This window comes from Notolepis coatsorum (assembly GCF_963971535.1).
Source record: "Notolepis coatsorum genome assembly, chromosome: 18".
Lineage (NCBI taxonomy): Eukaryota > Metazoa > Chordata > Actinopteri > Aulopiformes > Paralepididae > Notolepis > Notolepis coatsorum.
This window is the reverse complement of record NC_140182.1, coordinates 46,155,892-46,173,613: the sequence shown is the minus strand read 5'-3', so window position 1 is coordinate 46,173,613 and position 17,722 is coordinate 46,155,892. Positions and strand designations below refer to the sequence as shown.

The 17,722-nt window shown below is 42.9% G+C and overlaps 1 protein-coding gene across 1 annotated transcript in view; it reads left to right on the top strand.

Moving 5' to 3' along the window:
• The window catches only part of LOC311245349 (talin-2-like), a 201,869-nt gene that overhangs the window by 59,203 nt on the left and 124,944 nt on the right, over nt 1-17,722 (top strand). The window contains exons 2-6 of the mRNA XM_084335192.1: nt 7,061-7,234; nt 7,919-8,016; nt 8,987-9,116; nt 10,692-10,844; nt 14,346-14,488. Coding sequence (XP_084191318.1) covers nt 7,099-7,234; nt 7,919-8,016; nt 8,987-9,116; nt 10,692-10,844; nt 14,346-14,488 — 660 coding nt within the window. The 5' untranslated portion in view covers nt 7,061-7,098. The remainder of the gene's footprint in view (nt 1-7,060; nt 7,235-7,918; nt 8,017-8,986; nt 9,117-10,691; nt 10,845-14,345; nt 14,489-17,722) is intronic.

The window sequence follows — 17,722 nt, the reverse complement described above, 5'->3', positions numbered from 1 at the left end:
TGTTTTACAAACACTGTAATAATGTAGATCTCACGGTGCAAGCCATCCATAATGTGATATGACAGCTCATACAGTAGCAAGCCGACCGACAACCAGGTCTGTAGTCCTCTCTGATGATGATCACTCTGTATTCTAGTGGAGGGCTGGTTCTTTGATTTATAAAAAGGTTGCAGGAAATGATTGTGAAAGGCCTTGAGTGATGGTTGATTATGGTGGTTGTGCTCAGTTTAGCCCCTAGATTCAATGTGTTTTGAGAAGGGAAATGGACACAACAAGGACATTGTGATAAGAAAATAAGTATTTTGCTTCACTTTCTTTAGACACAGCAAGATGACGTTGACATGTTGCTAACTGTAACTACCTATATACTATTAAATCTATTCATTTTAAATGTTAGCTGTGTATGTGTGATGTTTATTTGCCATTTCCTGACAGTTAACTGTGACAACAACTACTGTATTGTAACAATAACTGTATATTAAAGGCCCACTTCTTTAATAAAACAATGATAATTTTGCACATAATCTCCCACACATCCAAAAACTCTAAACAGTTTTCCACACATTTAGACACAGTTTAGTTTGACAGCTATCGAGAGTAAATTAGTTTCAATATGGCCACCAGTGATGTCATCGGGGACATTGGATCCTTGTGTTGGGTTCATTACAGCTCAATGAAATTATATGGTAGCGGTCCCTATAATGGAGCTGCAATTGACACAAGACAAGGATTCATTCCCCGATGACTGGTGGCCATATTCAAACGCTAAATAACTAAATTAATGGTATGCAAAATGGTTTAGAGTTTTTGGATGTGTGGGAGATTATGTGCAAAATAAATCAGCATTGTTTGGCTTAACGTGACATGCCCCTTTAAGTCACTTTGAATGAACATCCATCACATCATTTTGCTGGTTACAAACATTAAACTTTTTGCGCCTGTATTCAATAATCATATTTTGCTGATGTTATGATAAGTGTGGTGAAGGCCACCTGACAGAGTGATGGGGTCCCCATGTGCTACTCAGGAGCGCAGCCCTAGGCTGTTAAATAGATGGATTATAATAATAATTTGCTATATGTTGCCAGAATAAATCAAGTATGGCTGTTAACTGAGGATGTATTTATGATGGCTGATTAATGCTTCTCTCCTTGCAGTGCACGTTATTCTTAAGACCCCTGATTTACTGAATTCCAATTAGGCTGTGATATTGCTCAACCTGATAACTTCAAGGTCATTACATTGAGATACAGTGCATGGGGGCTGGCAGCCTTAGAAATCTGGTGGAATTAACAAGCTTGACCTTGAGTTTCCTCTACTCTACTACGCTATGAAATGAATCAAGTGGACGGTAAAGATAGCATCAGATCACCAGGGAGCCTTGATTATAAGGTTTTGTTCATAGTAATAACCTTTTAGCCTTCATCTGATACGAGTGCTACCGTTACTGTTTGAAGCGTATGCTTGGGCCTAACAAAATTAATAGTTGGTTTCAGGTTGGTTGTCAGTTTGGCCATGGGTAGGTAGGGAATTTATTTTATTTTATTTTTTTATTTTATTCTTTCCCACGGCGACTATGGATAGGGAATTTCTTTATTTAATTAAAATGTTCACAACAACATGGATGCATGTACTCTGCCAGCATGTTTAATATCCATAATACTAAATGTTTGACTAAGATTTCTATGAAACTTTATTAAAAAAATAAATAAAACAGATTTTTTTTTTTTTATAATTTTTTCTAAAAACTCATAAAATATATTGGGTCGCACCTAAATCGGCAGGGTCGTTCGGCAACCTGAAACCAACTATTAATTTTGTTAGGCCTTGTGCATGAATGTAGGCTATGTGTGTGTTCCAGTCGAACGTCCAGTCCCTTACCTGCGGCAGACTGACCCTGCTTTCAGCCGGGCAGGGATAAAAGGCTGATGTTTTTGTTAACGTCAGTGTAGGTTGGGAGTGATGAGAGAAGTGGAGGTGAAGAGAGACCAGCATGCCCTCAGAGCACCGCTTCTCCACCAGAGAACTGCTGAGGGTGGAGTTATTTTTCACCCCTCCGCTCAATGCCGTCGATACACCACATGCTTAATTAAACAGCACGGTAGTAAAGTCTACACGCCTATGAAAATACTAGACTGTTAACCGAATTCACAATTCACACAGCATTTACGAGGTTTGTGTACGAGGCTGCAGCCAACAGATTTTTCTCAAATAATATTTATTTCTTATTATTCGATAAGCAATTCGGTTTGAGCGCGTTGGGGGATGTTTTTCAATCATAGTACAGCTTGTTAAAAATCCAATTTTCCTTGTTTACTATTTGCAGTAGCCATTTTGTCTCTGGAGGTTCCATGTCGATCTACCCTTTGGTCCCAGTGTCCCTCTACAGCGAACACTACATGTGAGGAGAAAGAGATGTCTTCACGTTGCACCAATACGCTCTCTTATGCACACCTTCTAGTGTTTGAGGGAGTATAATGTTTATAATCCTAGTAAATCTTTACCATTTCCTCTGCTTCCCTGACCTTGACATTAATTTGGTAGTGTGGTGGGGGAAGGGGCTGATGTCAGTGCTGTGAGAGACTAAAGGTTTTATACCGCAGAAATGGTTGGGGCGATAATTCAATATTATCGCTTATTGTATTATATCGAGATGAAATGATGATATTGCGATATTGTTGCAACCTTAAAATTCTCTCAATATTCAATACATGAGGGGATGCTATTTGAAAATAGCATGGTTTTGATTTAATATCACAGCTTACATTGTCTTGCAATTCAAAGCGATGGACAGTCATTTAATTATTTATGTTGTGATTTTGCATTCATGAACAGATATTGTAATATGCAAGTATATCAATATCAAATAAAAAATTCCACATATGTGTCTTAGGGATGTGGGGGAGGTGGGTGGGGGATCTTGGGTGGGGAGGGCGGTTGAGCTGGGGCAGTGAATGTCAATAAAAAATTATGATCGTGATATGAATCTATTTTATATCACCAAGCTCTAACCACTGAGCTCTGGTTTTCTCTCGTGGTTTATTCAACATTATTACAGCCTCATCTCTGGTCCAGTAGACAATCTATCTTTTTCCTCCTCTGCAAGTTACTTGTCGTGTAGGAGAGACATATATGAGAGAAGGTGTTTTTTTTACATACAGTTGTATGAAATACTTGCCAGTAGTCAAAATTCTGTCCGTGTTCCGAATGAGCCAAGCTGCTTCAGACGCCACCACATATTTCAAAAGTTTGAACCATCCACAACAGAATACTGCAGTCCACCTGCAGTCTACTTGATTCTTCTCTCAGACTGACGCGATGTCTTGTGGAACTAGCTAGCTAGCTAGACAGCCCCAGTGAATAGCCCCTGGCTTCCTCATCCTCATGGGCTTGTTTACTCATCCCAGCTGGAAACCATGACTGGTGCTGTGGTTAGCACTGTTGCACCTCACAGCAAGAAGGTCCTGGGTTCACAACCCAGCAGGAGGGCCTTTCTGTGTCGTGCTCACGCAGGGTTTCCTCCAGGTACTCCGGCTTCCTCCCACACCATAAAAAAGCGTATGCATTCTAGGTACATACTCCTGCCAGTGCACTTGACAAAGGTATTGGCATTACAACTGGAGCTGGTCCCCGGGCGCCACACTGTGTGGCTGCCCACTGCTCCTAAATAGTTAGGATGGGTCAAATGCAGAGGACGAATTTCCCCAAGGTGATTCTTCTTCTTCTCCCTAGCTCTCCCCCCATGTAGCCCAAGAAGTCCTCCATCAGGAGAACAAGTAATCCCAGCCTGTGCTGCACTCTGCATGCTCTACCTCCTCATCATCACAGCACGAGAACATTGCAATGAGTAACTTGCAACTGTAGCAATCTCTCAAACGATTATTCTGCTATTTAGCATGGAAACCACAAAACCCATCACTGTTGGAATGGAGTATGATGAAAGAATGTTATTTATAATCATCTCTACACCCAAGATTATGTTCGGGAAGGGCTGTTCTGCAGGAAGCCTTGTCATTCGCTAGAGGCATTCAAACAAATATTCCAAACAAACCGACTCAACCTGATGGGCCAACCCCGCTCAAGTGTCCTGTTGAACCGTCTCCCTTGTTGCGTTATGAGAAACGTGGTCCGTTCATAGCAGCCGCTGTTGTCCACCCTCAGGCTCTGCGCTGCTGCTGTTATTCTAGATCGTTAAGAGATGCGGTCCGTCCAGATGGCTCCAGTCTCTATTGAATTGTCCATGTTTAGACTGCCCTCCGAGCTGCTCTTTGGCCATTTTCACGTCTTAACGTCTGGAGTAGTAAACAAGCCTAACTCAATAGTGGGAGCTTTTTCTGACAGGGGGCGTGGGTGGGGGTAAAAGGGTAACAGTTGATAACTGTGAGTGAGCTGCTGTTGGTGAGTTGCTGCTCTTCTCTGCTCCCTGAGAGATGGTCCACTCCACCCATGCTTGAAAGGTGAGCTAATGAGGAACTGCCAGCAGTGGAGTGTTTGCCAGAGGAGCCCAATGAAAAGTGCCCTCTGACACCTCCGTAAGCTGGAGAATTATGATGATCCTCCTGGGTTTCATCATGTGGCTACGACGTCAGTACTTACTTTTTGAAGTGACTGATGCTATGCTCAAGAGACCCTAGACTAGAGTGATGGGTTTTCCCTAAAGGCCTATTCCTCAGCGAATGTCTACAACTGTCACAAATACCCTCTGGAAGATCCAGTATAACTGTCTGTGCACAATTTGTAGTGTGTGTGTGTGTGTGTGTTAGGGCTGGGCTTCCCACAATCAAGATAATAAAGATCAAAGGATGCTTGTGCCGCATGCCATGTTGCTCTCATGTTGCCTTCCTTCACAGTCCCTCCTCCCCAAACCCAAACAGTAGTTTCAGTTTGTGTTGAGAGGGAGGAGGGAGCCACGGCATTTTTCTCCCGTTACTTTGAAATGTCTTCGGTAACTTGTAGAAGATGACAGGCAGCCTTTGGTCGAGAAGAAAGGCAAAAACAAATTCAGTCGTCATCATATGATCTAATGAGTAATCGTGTTTAATAATCGTGATTTCAATATCAATCATTTTCTGCCATAATCGAGCAGCCCTAGTAGGGATGGGTGCCGAATCCGGTACTTTTAAGGGTAACGACCGAATCTACCGAGTACCGATTCAGGTAAGATCAACCAGTGCCACATTTCGGTACTATAAAAAAAAAATATATATATAAATCTTTTGGATGACGTCAATGTTTTGTTTACCGCGAAACAAAACCTATGAAGTGTGCCGTTCACGTCAATGTTCACGTGCACAATACACGCTTACCTAGGATTTGACTTGATTCAACAACAAAGCAGTCGGGGGCAATGACAAGCCGAAAACGGTCGCAAGTGTGGTTACACTTTACAAAGCTAGATGCAGACAACGCTCGCTGCAATATTATATATTATATATATATTAACACATAAATAAATAATAATGATAATAAATAATTAGAAGTTTGGACACATTTCTTACAACTGAGGTAGGTATAAAAAAAAAATTAGACTAAAGTACCGAAAAAAGGTACCGTTGGGTACCGGTATCGGTTCAAATGTGAACTGTACCCAACCCAATGTGAACTGTGCGTGCGTGCGCGCGTGCATGCGTGGGGTCCGCCTGGCCATCAGCTCGAGGTGCCGTGCAGCAGCTGGATGACAAAGGCGCGGCGGGGACTCCTCTGCCAGGTGGCGTGGAGGAGGACCCACGCCGCGCCATTACACCCTCTCCCTCCTGCTCTGTGCCTGTCTCTGCCTCTCTGTATGGAGGGGAATCTTAGGATAACAGGGGCTCTGAATGGGGGGCCGGGGGAGAGGAGCTGTGAAAGAGCCACCATCAAGAGAGGATTCTCATTCACAAATCCATCCTTAGAGAACATGTTCCCTCTCTCTCTCTCTCTTTCTCTGTGACGGCTCAAAGGGTTTTATGATGAGCTATGGATCCAGCCCAAAGAGAAGAAGAAAAGACTGCATGTCAATTTGATGATTTGAGTCTTACAGGTCAGACAATGTCTCGGTCTGACCATTACAATAGATTATACCTGATTCCTTCATAAAGGAGTGGAAGGTGAGACTGCAGCACGGAGGTCTAACAGAGTGTAACAAAATCCCTGTACCGGGCTGTCGCTCATAATGGACTTGCATATGTCACATACAATGCATCCCTATCATCCCTAGTCGAAAATGAATACCCTGGACTCCAGGGCCATCGTGATATCTGTAATTAAATGGTAGATATCACATTTGAGACCGACTGACCTATGTCGAACAGCCTCCGCTGAAAGGTCACACTGCCTCCGTACCTCGGCTCAGCTGACGCTAAACACGCTGGTAGCTGCCAGAGCTTTTCCCCTTACTCTGAACCTTTCTGATGTCAGAACAGTGGGAGGACCAGAGAGTAGTGATGTAGTGGTGGTGGTGGTGGGGGGGGGGGGGGGGGGGGTAGATAATGATAATTACTTTATGCTCTGCTGTGATTTTCTTCTTTTTTTTTTTTTACGTTAAGGGGATTTACCCCTAGGCTAGCCATTTTCAAAACATTGTTATACGTTTTCAGAAGTAAGGACATTAGAGCACATTTGAATGTTACACTCTCTCACACACCCCACACATAAATACACTACAAAAAGGTCACTTTAAAAAACAGATCTGTATATTTGTATATTATTGTATATATTACTCATTGCCATTATTCTTAAGCTTAGCATTGTATTTTATTCGTATGACTTTTTTATCATGTCTACTCTATTTTATTTTATTATCTATTCTATTTTATTATTCTATTTTATTATTTGTATCTTTGCACAATCGAGGCGGGCATGGCCATTGGCCACCTACATTTCACTGCATGTCTTCTACAGTATATGTGACAAATACAACTCTTGAATCTTGAATCTGGTTGACCTGGTTATTATACCTGGCATACTGTATTCTTCTATACAGCCTATGTATGCTACACATTGACTGATGGTATACTGTGTCGTATACAAGGGATCTGAATTTAAATTGCATTCCATTGCCCTTTCATTCCGTCCTCTGCAGGTGTGTAGGTTGGTGAGGCCAATATACCACCCGTCAAGATGGTGGCCTTATCGCTCAAGATCTGCGTGCGCCAGTGCAACGTGGTGAAGACCATGCAGTTTGAGCCGTCCACGCCGGTGTACGACGCCTGCAGGATCATCAGAGAGAGGGTTCCAGAAGCCCAGAGCGGACAAGGTACTAGGCGTGACTCTGCATGGACAATAACAGCTACTTTAATAAGACTCTAGTCACCCAAACAACTGCCTCTTTGAACTGCTGCGGTCAGGCAAGCGCTACCGGAGTCTCATGGCCAGTACAGAGAGACTCAGAAGGAGCTTCTATCCCCAGGCCATCAGGATGCTCAATGACTCCATGTAACAACCCATCATCTACACTCATTGCACACACATCCACATGCACACACTCACTTTTAAACAAACACTCCCCTTAACACTCACTTTAGTTTAGACATTTTAACACCACATTATATTTATCTATTATTAAAGAGATGTGCACTGCATTCATACCTCATTTGCAATCACACCTTACCTCAAGTTTTGTACCTCATTTTCTGCATTGTACCTCACTGTTTACTCATTTGTACTACTTTAGACTGTATATTGTACTGTATAATTGTATGTATGTATATTCCTCTTTACTTACTTTTTTTTTAACTTACTTTTACTTACTTTCTTACCAACTTTATTTTTTTACTGTATGAAGCACACTCTCAGGGGCTCATACAGAACCAAGCATTTCACCGTAAAGTATGTGTATTTTATTGTGATATTTAATAAACAAACTTGAAACTTGAACTTGATAATGGAAATGTATAGGGGGGGGATTCATTTACATGCCCTCTCTGGCTCTGTCTTTCAGCCTCAGATTACGGCCTCTTCCTTTCCGACGATGACCCCAGGAAGGGGATCTGGCTGGAATCTGGCAGGACCTTGGATTACTACATGCTGCGGAATGGGGTACGGTCCGGTTTTGTAGTACAGGGGGGAGCACAGTCTGACCTCTAGTTTTGTTTAATATTTTTATCACAGTAGAATTTAGCAGACACTCTTATCTGGCACAATTGACACGTGCAACAGTAGAGTACGCTGAAATTCTAGTATCATACAACATAGCAAGTAGCCAGAAAGAGCAGTACTACTTATGCATCATCTGGTGGCATTGTTATTGTGTACGAGTTTCCCCACAAGGATGTAACACTTGAACACCCTCATATATCGGGTGTCCCAAGGTGGATAAATGGGGAATCTTGAGGCCCACACAAGTTGCCCAAGAGTTGTGAAGTAATTGCCTGAACCAACTGCTGAATACAACGGCAATACTTGAGTTGACTGTAATAGACTATTCAAATAATGCTGTTTGTGACCCGTCAACCAAACCTTTAATTGATTTAATTTTGATAACTGTTCTGAATAAATTATAATAAGCAACTATAACCAAATCAGATGCTTCATTACCTCTGTGTTTGCTCTTATTTTTTAGTCAATCTGCTATGCACATGAATGCATCATGAGCAAACTCTGCCTAGTCGATAGCCCGATAATAAGAAGCTTGGAATAAAGGTAGTCTAGTCGATAGCCCGAGAATAAGAAGCTTGGAATAAAGGTAGTCTAGTCGATAGCTCGAGAATAAGAAGCTTGGAATAAAGGTAGTCTAGTCGATAGCCTGAGAATAAGAAGCTTGGAATAAAGGTAGTCTAGTCGATAGCCTGAGAATAAGAAGCTTAGAATAAAGGTAGTCTACAATGAATAGGCACAAGGACAAGGAAGAAGCTAAACAGATATTTTCTATCAGGACATATCAGACTGTTTGCCCTAGATTCTCTGCTCAGAAACAGATTTTGTGGGAAGTAGCTCCCCTCCCTGTTTGTGTCAAGGACGATCAGAGGTAGTGTATCTGGGTCACGGCATTCCCCATCTTGATTCTCAGGATGTCTTGGAGTACAAGAAGAAACAGAGGCCCCAGAAGATCAAAATGCTGGACGGTGCCGTTAAAACCATCATGGTGGACGACTCGAAAACAGTCGGGGAGCTCCTCGTGACCATCTGCAGTCGAATAGGTTAGTGGCGTTCTCTCCTTGCGACCGCTAACTTGTATCTCGTCAACTCATGCCACCGGCCTTGAATTATTAATCCTCTGTCTTATTTTAGTCCAAGGTGTGTGTGCACTTGCACTTTGCTAGATCGAGTAATTTTTTTTTAAACGGCTCCCTCACCGGTAGCTATGGCTCCGTGTTACATTACATTAGCACATGTGTGAACAGGAAAGCATTAGTTTAGAGGCATCTTAGCATTTCCTCATGCTTCGTCAAGTCTTAATGGGTTTTTTGTTTAAAGTGCGACGGCCAAGATTTATCAAGTTCCTGAGCGCCTTGTTGTTGCTAAATGATGGAGTGTTATTGTGCAGCGTGGCGTCCTCCCCCTGCTGCCTCTCCAGGTGTTTCCTCAGGCGTACAGGCGTACAGTTCAATTACCCTGGACCGTGACCAAGCTCAATTGGGTGAGGAGAAGAGGGACGTGTGTCTGGCAGTGGCAGATCTCTTTATTGGCCCCTGTTTGTTTAGAGAGAGAGAGAGAGAGAGAGAGAGAGAGAGAGAGAGAGAGAGAGAGAGAGAGAGAGAGAGAGAGAGAGAGAGAGAGAGAGAGAGAGAGAGAGAGAGAGAGAGAGAGAGAGAGAGAGAGAGAGAGAGAGAGAGAGAGAGAGAGAGAGAGAGAGAGGCTTCTTCTTCCCTTCTCTCTTCAGGGTTCCCAGTTTAGTTTGCCGGCTGTGCACCAGATAAGAAGAGAGAGAGCAAAAGAGGAGAAGAGCGCTAGTTCCTCTAATATGGGAGCGTGGTTATAGGCGGGCTTCTTGTTTATAAACTATTTCGAGCCAATCGGCAATACCCTGCTGAATCACGTGACTGAGTTGCCCCCTACCTGCGTGAGCTGCTGCACTAAAAAAGTACAACACTAAAAAAGTACACACAAGTACAAGTACAACACATTACACTCCCATGACTAAAAGTATAATGGAGCTCTATGAAGAAACCATGACACTCCCCTGACAATGGAGCTCTATGAACAAACCATGACACTCCCCTGACTAAAAGTGTAATGGAGCTCTATGGAGAAACCATGGCACTCCCCTGACTAAAAGTGTAATGGAGCTCTATGGAGAAACCATGGCACTCCCCTGACTAAAAGTGTAATGGAGCTCTATGGAGAAACCATGGCACTCCCCTGACTAAAAGTATAATGGAGCTCTATGGAGAAACCATGGTGCTGAAAACGGTTGAATGTCATTTAGCCATGCTGGCTGTCAGTGTGAGTTTCTCACCTTTTAGATTCAAGAGTTTATTCATCACATACATACCAGGGCATACAGTGAAATACGGTGCATACAGTGAAATGCGGTTTACACATCTAGCATTGGACTTATTGTTTAGAATAGATCACTAGCATGGCTTACAAATGCAGATATATTGTAGTCAGCCCCATAGTTCTGACCAGGATTCAATTCCTTTTTGCCTCCTTGATGCACGCACGCACACACTGAGTCTGACGTGGATAAGAGAGCAGTCTATTGTGCCAGCCTTGAGCGTGTCCTCCGCCCTGACAGTTCCCCTGGCTTTCTTTCTCGCATCCTTTTTCAGGAATCACCAACTATGAGGAGTATTCGCTCATTCAGGAGACGACGGAGGACAAGAAGGAGGAAGGGACGGGCACACTGAAGAAGGACAGAACTCTGCTGCGTGACGAGAGGAAGATGGAGAAGCTCAAAGCCAAACTCCACACAGATGATGATAGTGAGTTGGAAAAGAGGACCCCCTTCCCCCAAGTTGTCCAGAAGGATGGTCAATATCTTGAATACATAGATATTAGAGAGAGAATACATGGAGTACCTCTATGACCGGCAATGTCACTAACTCACTAACTCATTCATTCAGTCATTCACTGATTCAGTCATTCACTTACACTTTGTTATGGTTTGACACCGACCCCAAACGCAACGACACAAGAGAGTAGGATTCAGAGTTGCCAAAAACAAGGGCTTGTTTATTAAGACTAAATAAACAGCACAGACTTGGAAGAGTTCAAACAAAGACTGGAATACAAGCAAGGATGAATGTTGCTGCTCTGCAGCTTCTCCCGGGATGGTAGTCAGGGGAAGCAGACGCTGACGTCAGAGCCGCTCTGCAGACCTCTCTCGGCAGAATCTCCGAGGTGGTTGCGGGACCGAGAGAGAGAGAGGGAGCGAGTTAACTCAGAGTGCAGGTGGAACAGAGCAGGTGAACAGGAGAGGTGACTTGTACCCGAAAACAGAGTTATCCAAGTGACTGTATCTTCGGTGTAAATACACACTGTGAGTAACGTTCCAAACACAATCCCAAGTGATAGATATCTTCGGTGCAAAATAAACACTGTGAGCGAAGTCCCAAAATACAAATCCAATGTGATAATATCTTCGGTGTGTAAACACACAGTGGGAGATGTTAGGCCAAAATATTATCCCAATGAAACAACCCAAAAAAGGCTAAACGCTGGGTGAGTGACTGTCTGATAAAAAGCTGGAAATCTTCAGTGTTATATAAACACACGAAAAACGGAATTGGATCAAAGACAGTCATAAAAAACTCACCCAGGCGTTGTGCGTAAAGAGCGTTGGAACAGAACGGAGCGAGCGCGTCGCCTCGGGGAAAGGGTGTCCAAGAGGAATGCTTCTTGAATATCCTGGAGGCAAAGCACAGGGAAACAACGGCAGGCAGCAGGAACGGCGAATGCAACTGAAATATCAAAACGATCCAACAAAACTTGAATGGGGAAACGGGGTATAAATAATCAGGGAATGCTTAATTGACAAGCAGTGACAGCTGAGGGATGTGATTGACAAGCGTGTGGTTGGGGGAGCACCAATCAACGACGTCTATGGGAAGAAGCGTGTGAATAGGGGAATGCAATTGCTTAACAGAAAACTTAAAGGAACAGAGCGAGTGGGAGAGCAGCGGACCAATCATCACAGTACTTCAAGAAGCCCGTGGTGGGGAAAGAACCAAACCTTACACACTTAGCCGCTCTGTCCCCTAGTGGCGTCCCATAAGCATTTAGTTGACATCAACGTCAATCACACTTCCACACAATGTTGACGCTGGGTACCCAGAGCTAGAGCCATCTCAAGTTACTGACATTCTGAGCCGTGTTTACACTGTAGCTAATTAGCTATGTTAGAAAAGTATTGGAGTTACTGACATTCTGAGCCGTGTTTACTGTAGCTACGTTAGCTAAGTATTTAAGTTACGGTACTGTCATTCTGAACTGTGTTTATACTGTAGCTACGTTAGCTAAGTATTTAAATTACTGACATTCTGAGCTGTGTTTACACTGTAGCTACGTTAGCTAAGTATTTAAGTTACTGTCATTCTGAACCGTGTTTATACTGTAGCTACGTTTGCTAAGTATTTAAGTTACTGACATTTTCAGCCGTGTTTATACTGGAGCTATGTGAACTAGGATAAGTATTTAAATTACTGACATTCTGAGCTGTGTTTATACTGTAGCTATGTGAACTAGGATAAGTATTTACGTTATTGACATTTGCAGCCATGTTTATACTGTGGCTATGTTAACTACTGTAGGATACGTATTTAAGTTACCGACTTTCTGAGCCGTGTTTTGTTATTGGCTATTTGTTAATTTTGGAGGAGAGAGAGAGAAAGGGCTCCGCCTCTCGCTCACCTAGGCCAGGGCATGTGTAACTATTTAGTTGTTACTTAGAGTTACGTTGTATACATTTTTTTTACAAAAAATTATACAGATTTAGTTTTTACTAAATCAAACAAGTGAGCTAGCTGGCCGCTGTCATTTCCAACAGCTAGATATTTGGGAGTCGAACCAGGCTAACGTCATTCCGAAACATGCTTAACATCTCCGGTCCATCTTTCTTCATCTTTATTTTCTGTTTTATAGTATACTTTTATAGTAGAATATACTGTAGCGACGACAGAGCTACAGACTGTTATGCTCTTATTATGTTATTTCTCTGTTATTTGTTCTTTTTATGAACAAGCCCTGTGTTTGAGCTTAACTCTATTCAAAGCACCTCTATGACCGGCAATGTCATTCACTCACTCACACACTCTGCCACTACTACTAGTAATAATACACTTTATTTGTATAGTGCCTGTCATACAATAATTGCAGGCTAAAGTGCTTCACAGCAGTAAAAATTGACTTAAAAATAGGCATAAAATGCAGACATAAAATGCAATAAAATAGACATAAAATGAGCATAAAATAGACAGAATAAAAGCAGTGCAATAAAATAGCTCTCCTTTACAATTCAATAATCACAGTGTGGATCTAATGAGTCTAAGTGGCGGTATGTATTAAAAGGCTATGGTGAAGAGATACATTTTGTGCTTACTTTTGAAAGTATTTAGTGAGCTAGTCTCCCAAATGTCCATAGGTAAGATGTTCCATAGCGTAATTAGCAAAGACTGCATCCCCAGCATTATTTGGCTGTTGCTGGGAACCTTCAATAAACCAGTACAAGATGATCGTAATGTTCTTGGGGGGAACATAATTGACGAGATAATTGGCAATGTACTGTAGATTGGTCCTGTTCCATTTAGGGCTTTGTATATAAGGAGGTTGACCTTGAAATCAATTCTAAATGTTACTGGAAGCCAGTGCAGAGTAGCTGGACTGATGTGCTCTCTCCTCTTGGTTCTAGTTAATAGCTTAGCTGCAGAGTTTTTAATGAGTTGGAGTCTTTCTGTGTTTTTTCCGGGAGGTCAGTAAAGAGTGCATTACAGTACTCAAGTACTAGCAGCTGACAGGCGTGGCACACATTCATTCATTCAACTATCTATGCGAGAATGCGAAGCATTCTATGACACTGTGTGTCCTTGTTCCATTAATGAATGGGTCTCCGCGCCGTGGTCGGAACATGTGTCTTATCACTCAAGTCAATTTTATAGTACGGACAAGTCAAAGTTTAATGAAATTAACACTGTTATCTCTTGCCCAGAGGACCCCGATTAAAATGTGAAACGTGTGTGAATATATATATATCTCCCCCTCCGACTATGGCTGAAATCCAGCTTTCTCCCCAGCAGACGGTAATGCAAATGATGGCATGCGAACGCCGTCAAGAAGTTCACACTCTTGTGATTCACTTTGCAAAATTGTCTTGTCTGTCTCTATCGGTCGAGACACCTCCTTTTTCGGACTAATTCCACCGTCGGTACATGGTCTTCTGTCAGTGTGTTGTGTTGCCGGTGGTAACCTGCTGCTGTGCTTCTGAACAGTGAACTGGCTGGACCACAGCAGGACCTTCAGGGAGCAGGGGGTGGAGGAGGCCGAGACCCTCCTGCTCCGACGCAAGTTCTTCTACTCCGACCAGAATGTAGACTCACGGGACCCTGTCCAGCTAAACCTGCTCTATGTTCAGGTACGTACCAGAACTGCCTTAAACACACACACACACACACACACACACACACACACACACACACACACACACACACACACACACACACACACACACACACACACACACACACACACACACACACACACACACACACACACACACACACACACACACACACTGCCGCACTGCTTTTATAAAAAAAAATTATTATGTGCTGTATTTCTCAACGTTATTGTAAATGAGAGCTTGCTCTCAATGATCATTCGAGATTAAATTAAGTCCTGATTGCAGAGAAAATACAAAAAATACTATCAAAATATGGACTGGGGCCATTAGTCATGATGTCAGCGTTCTCCATAAGCTCCGGTTTCACCCGCCCACACAAATACAGTGTCTTTATTTTTTTTAACTGCCTTTTGTAATGTTCTGAAGATTTATACCCAGTCAGGAGTTATAAAAAAAAAAAGTCACTTTTCAGTGACCTAAAAGGGACGAAAGGCCAAAACATATAGATACAGTTTAAAGAAAATACCTGTGTGCATGTGGACAAGGCTCAAGTGCCCTGCTCAAGGGCACTTCAGGGCTATTTGTTATAGGGACCGGGGAGTGTTCTTCATTCACCTCCCGCTTCTCTAAACCTTTAAGCCACCACTGTCCACACACAGTGGCCTCGCTCATCTCCTCCTCCAGTCCTGTCACACATCCAGAGGTCAGCTGCAACGCTACCACCTCGGCTATGATGCTTGTCGTCTCATGGAGCCCCACAGTATGTCCAGCCTGTCTTCCCACAATCACTTTCTTTATGTGAAACAGGTTTTAGTGTTCTTTTGTTTGGTTTTTCATCATATGGACGGCACCTCTGAAGCATTGGTTAGTATTGTAGACAATGACAGGGAAAACGGGGGGGGGGGGGGGGGTGAAGGGGGTTGAGGACAAGCGACACAGGTCAGGAGCCGGACACATGATACAGATGGCACACCCGACCTGTCACACCACAAAGCGCCCCGGTATGTTAATCAATGAAATGGAATGCGGCACGTTGTTTATTTCCGGGAAGAACACTGGAAACATCCTAACAAGAATCAACAACCATTAATCATTCGTGTCCAGGTCTGCAGCCGAGGTTGTGAAATATAGATGACTCTGTTGCCGTCCAGGCCAGGTTTCTCTCTGGCTCTCTGGAGACGCAACACAGCTTAAAAACCTTGGCCCTCATTTATCAAGTTTTCTTAGAAAATGTTCTATTTCCATACGTAAGCACAGAATTTAGAATGTGTGCACGCACAAAAAAAAACGGGATTTATCACACGTGCGTACACAGGTCCTACGCACACCTGTCATGATACATATCACCTTGCTCCTACGCTGAGGATCGTGCACACTTTCACGTATTTGCATACCAGAACCGCCCCGATTAACCATATACGGTAATGGAACACCCCCCATGAAATGTGGAAAAGTGGACTAACCCGAGCGAACTCTGAGAGACTTCACTGAGAGCGAGATTGATCACCGAGGTCCAACCAACAAATTGAACGTATAATCTTCGGTGCGCCGGGAGCCAAGGATGTTGACTGACCCAGTCCTGCTACAGAACCAGCACATTGACAGAAATAAATGACAAGATGACCCGACATTAAGCACTGTAATGACTGAAATTAAATCAATTTCAGCACGCCAACTCTGCGATCTACAATGCCTATTATGTGCGCTCGTCATGAGCCCGTGGTTCTGGTCAGTCATTATGGCTTCAGTGGATAACCCTGATCTGCATTGTGATGTTTTAGATACCCCAGTAATAACATTACAATTGAATTAAATACAATTAGGCCTGAATGAGACTCCGGCCACCGGCACGTTATCAGCCAAAATGCGCATCGCAGATTATCTGTACATTGACCGAGTGGAATCCGTTCACATACTGGATTTGTTTATTGATGGAGCAAACTCTGAGAGATTGTTCACAGAGGCACTGCCGAACCAAGATATAATATGATGTGTATAATATAATGTGTGTAGAGGCATATGATACAATCTATTTTGTTGTTGGTATTAGGTAGCCATATAATAGCACTGCAGCCAGCCTACATTATGCAACAGTAACTTGTGCATATATAACACACAGCCCTGTGAAGCCTGCATACAGTAAACTAACTTGATCATTAATCTAGCTGTTGTATCTTTACGCTTATGAAAACATTAAATAATATGTATAGGCTATAGGCCGTCGCTTTAGCCTATATTCTCAAATGGCATTTAATGGCTATCCGAGTCCTCGATATCCTTGCGGAACGGACCAGTATACCTTTATATCATATCATATTCATATCATAGTTTACTCTATCAGCCTACCAGCATGTAATACGTTCTTTGTTAGAACTCAACTCGTTATTATTTTGCGCATAGATTGCAGAAATACGGGAACGTTTTGATTTAGGCTTTGACATTGTAAAACTAAATACGTGAAATTCTGTAAGCAGAATACAAGTCATGATATCACCCACACGATATATGCTCTGTGTCCAGAGCATGTATGCTTTTCATTCATTTAAGACACATTTATTGCAAGGGTTTTGTATACACATACACTCAACAAATAACCTCAGTCTGTTCTCGTTGCAATGCGTTTTTATTCTTTCTTATAGGAAGGGGGAATAACACTATATCGTGGGTGTTCATATGACTTGTATTCTGCTTACAGCTTCGGGGTTCCACTTATTATGTTCAACAATGGCAAAGCCTTTTAAATATAATCAAAACGTTCCCGTATTTCTGCAATATATGCGCAAAATAATAACGAGTTGAGTTACACAGAGCGCAGTCAGTGCTTATTTCCGCGTTGTAAAAATATTCTACCACCGGGGCCAGGTACGCATGGTCCGACCTGTGCTTAAATATACGCACAAAGTCAAGCACAAGTTCAAATTGATAAATCCCACACTTTGCTTAGGAAATGATCGTACGCACGGGTTACGCACATATCTGTGCGTACGCCACGTTGATAAATGAGGGCCCAGGGGCCTTTAGAGAAACGGTTTGAGATCTTAAGTGTCTCTGTGATTCCTTTTATTCTTCTCACCTTCCCTCCAACTGGCCCTACAGGCTCCCATACATACGTTTAACACAGACATCAGTACAAACACATCGTATTCTTCTCACCTCCCTCCAACTGGGCCCGACAGGCTCCCATACTTTTAACACCGGCATCAGTACAAATACAGCTGGTTCTGGTGCCCAAGGCTGGGCTCTAAC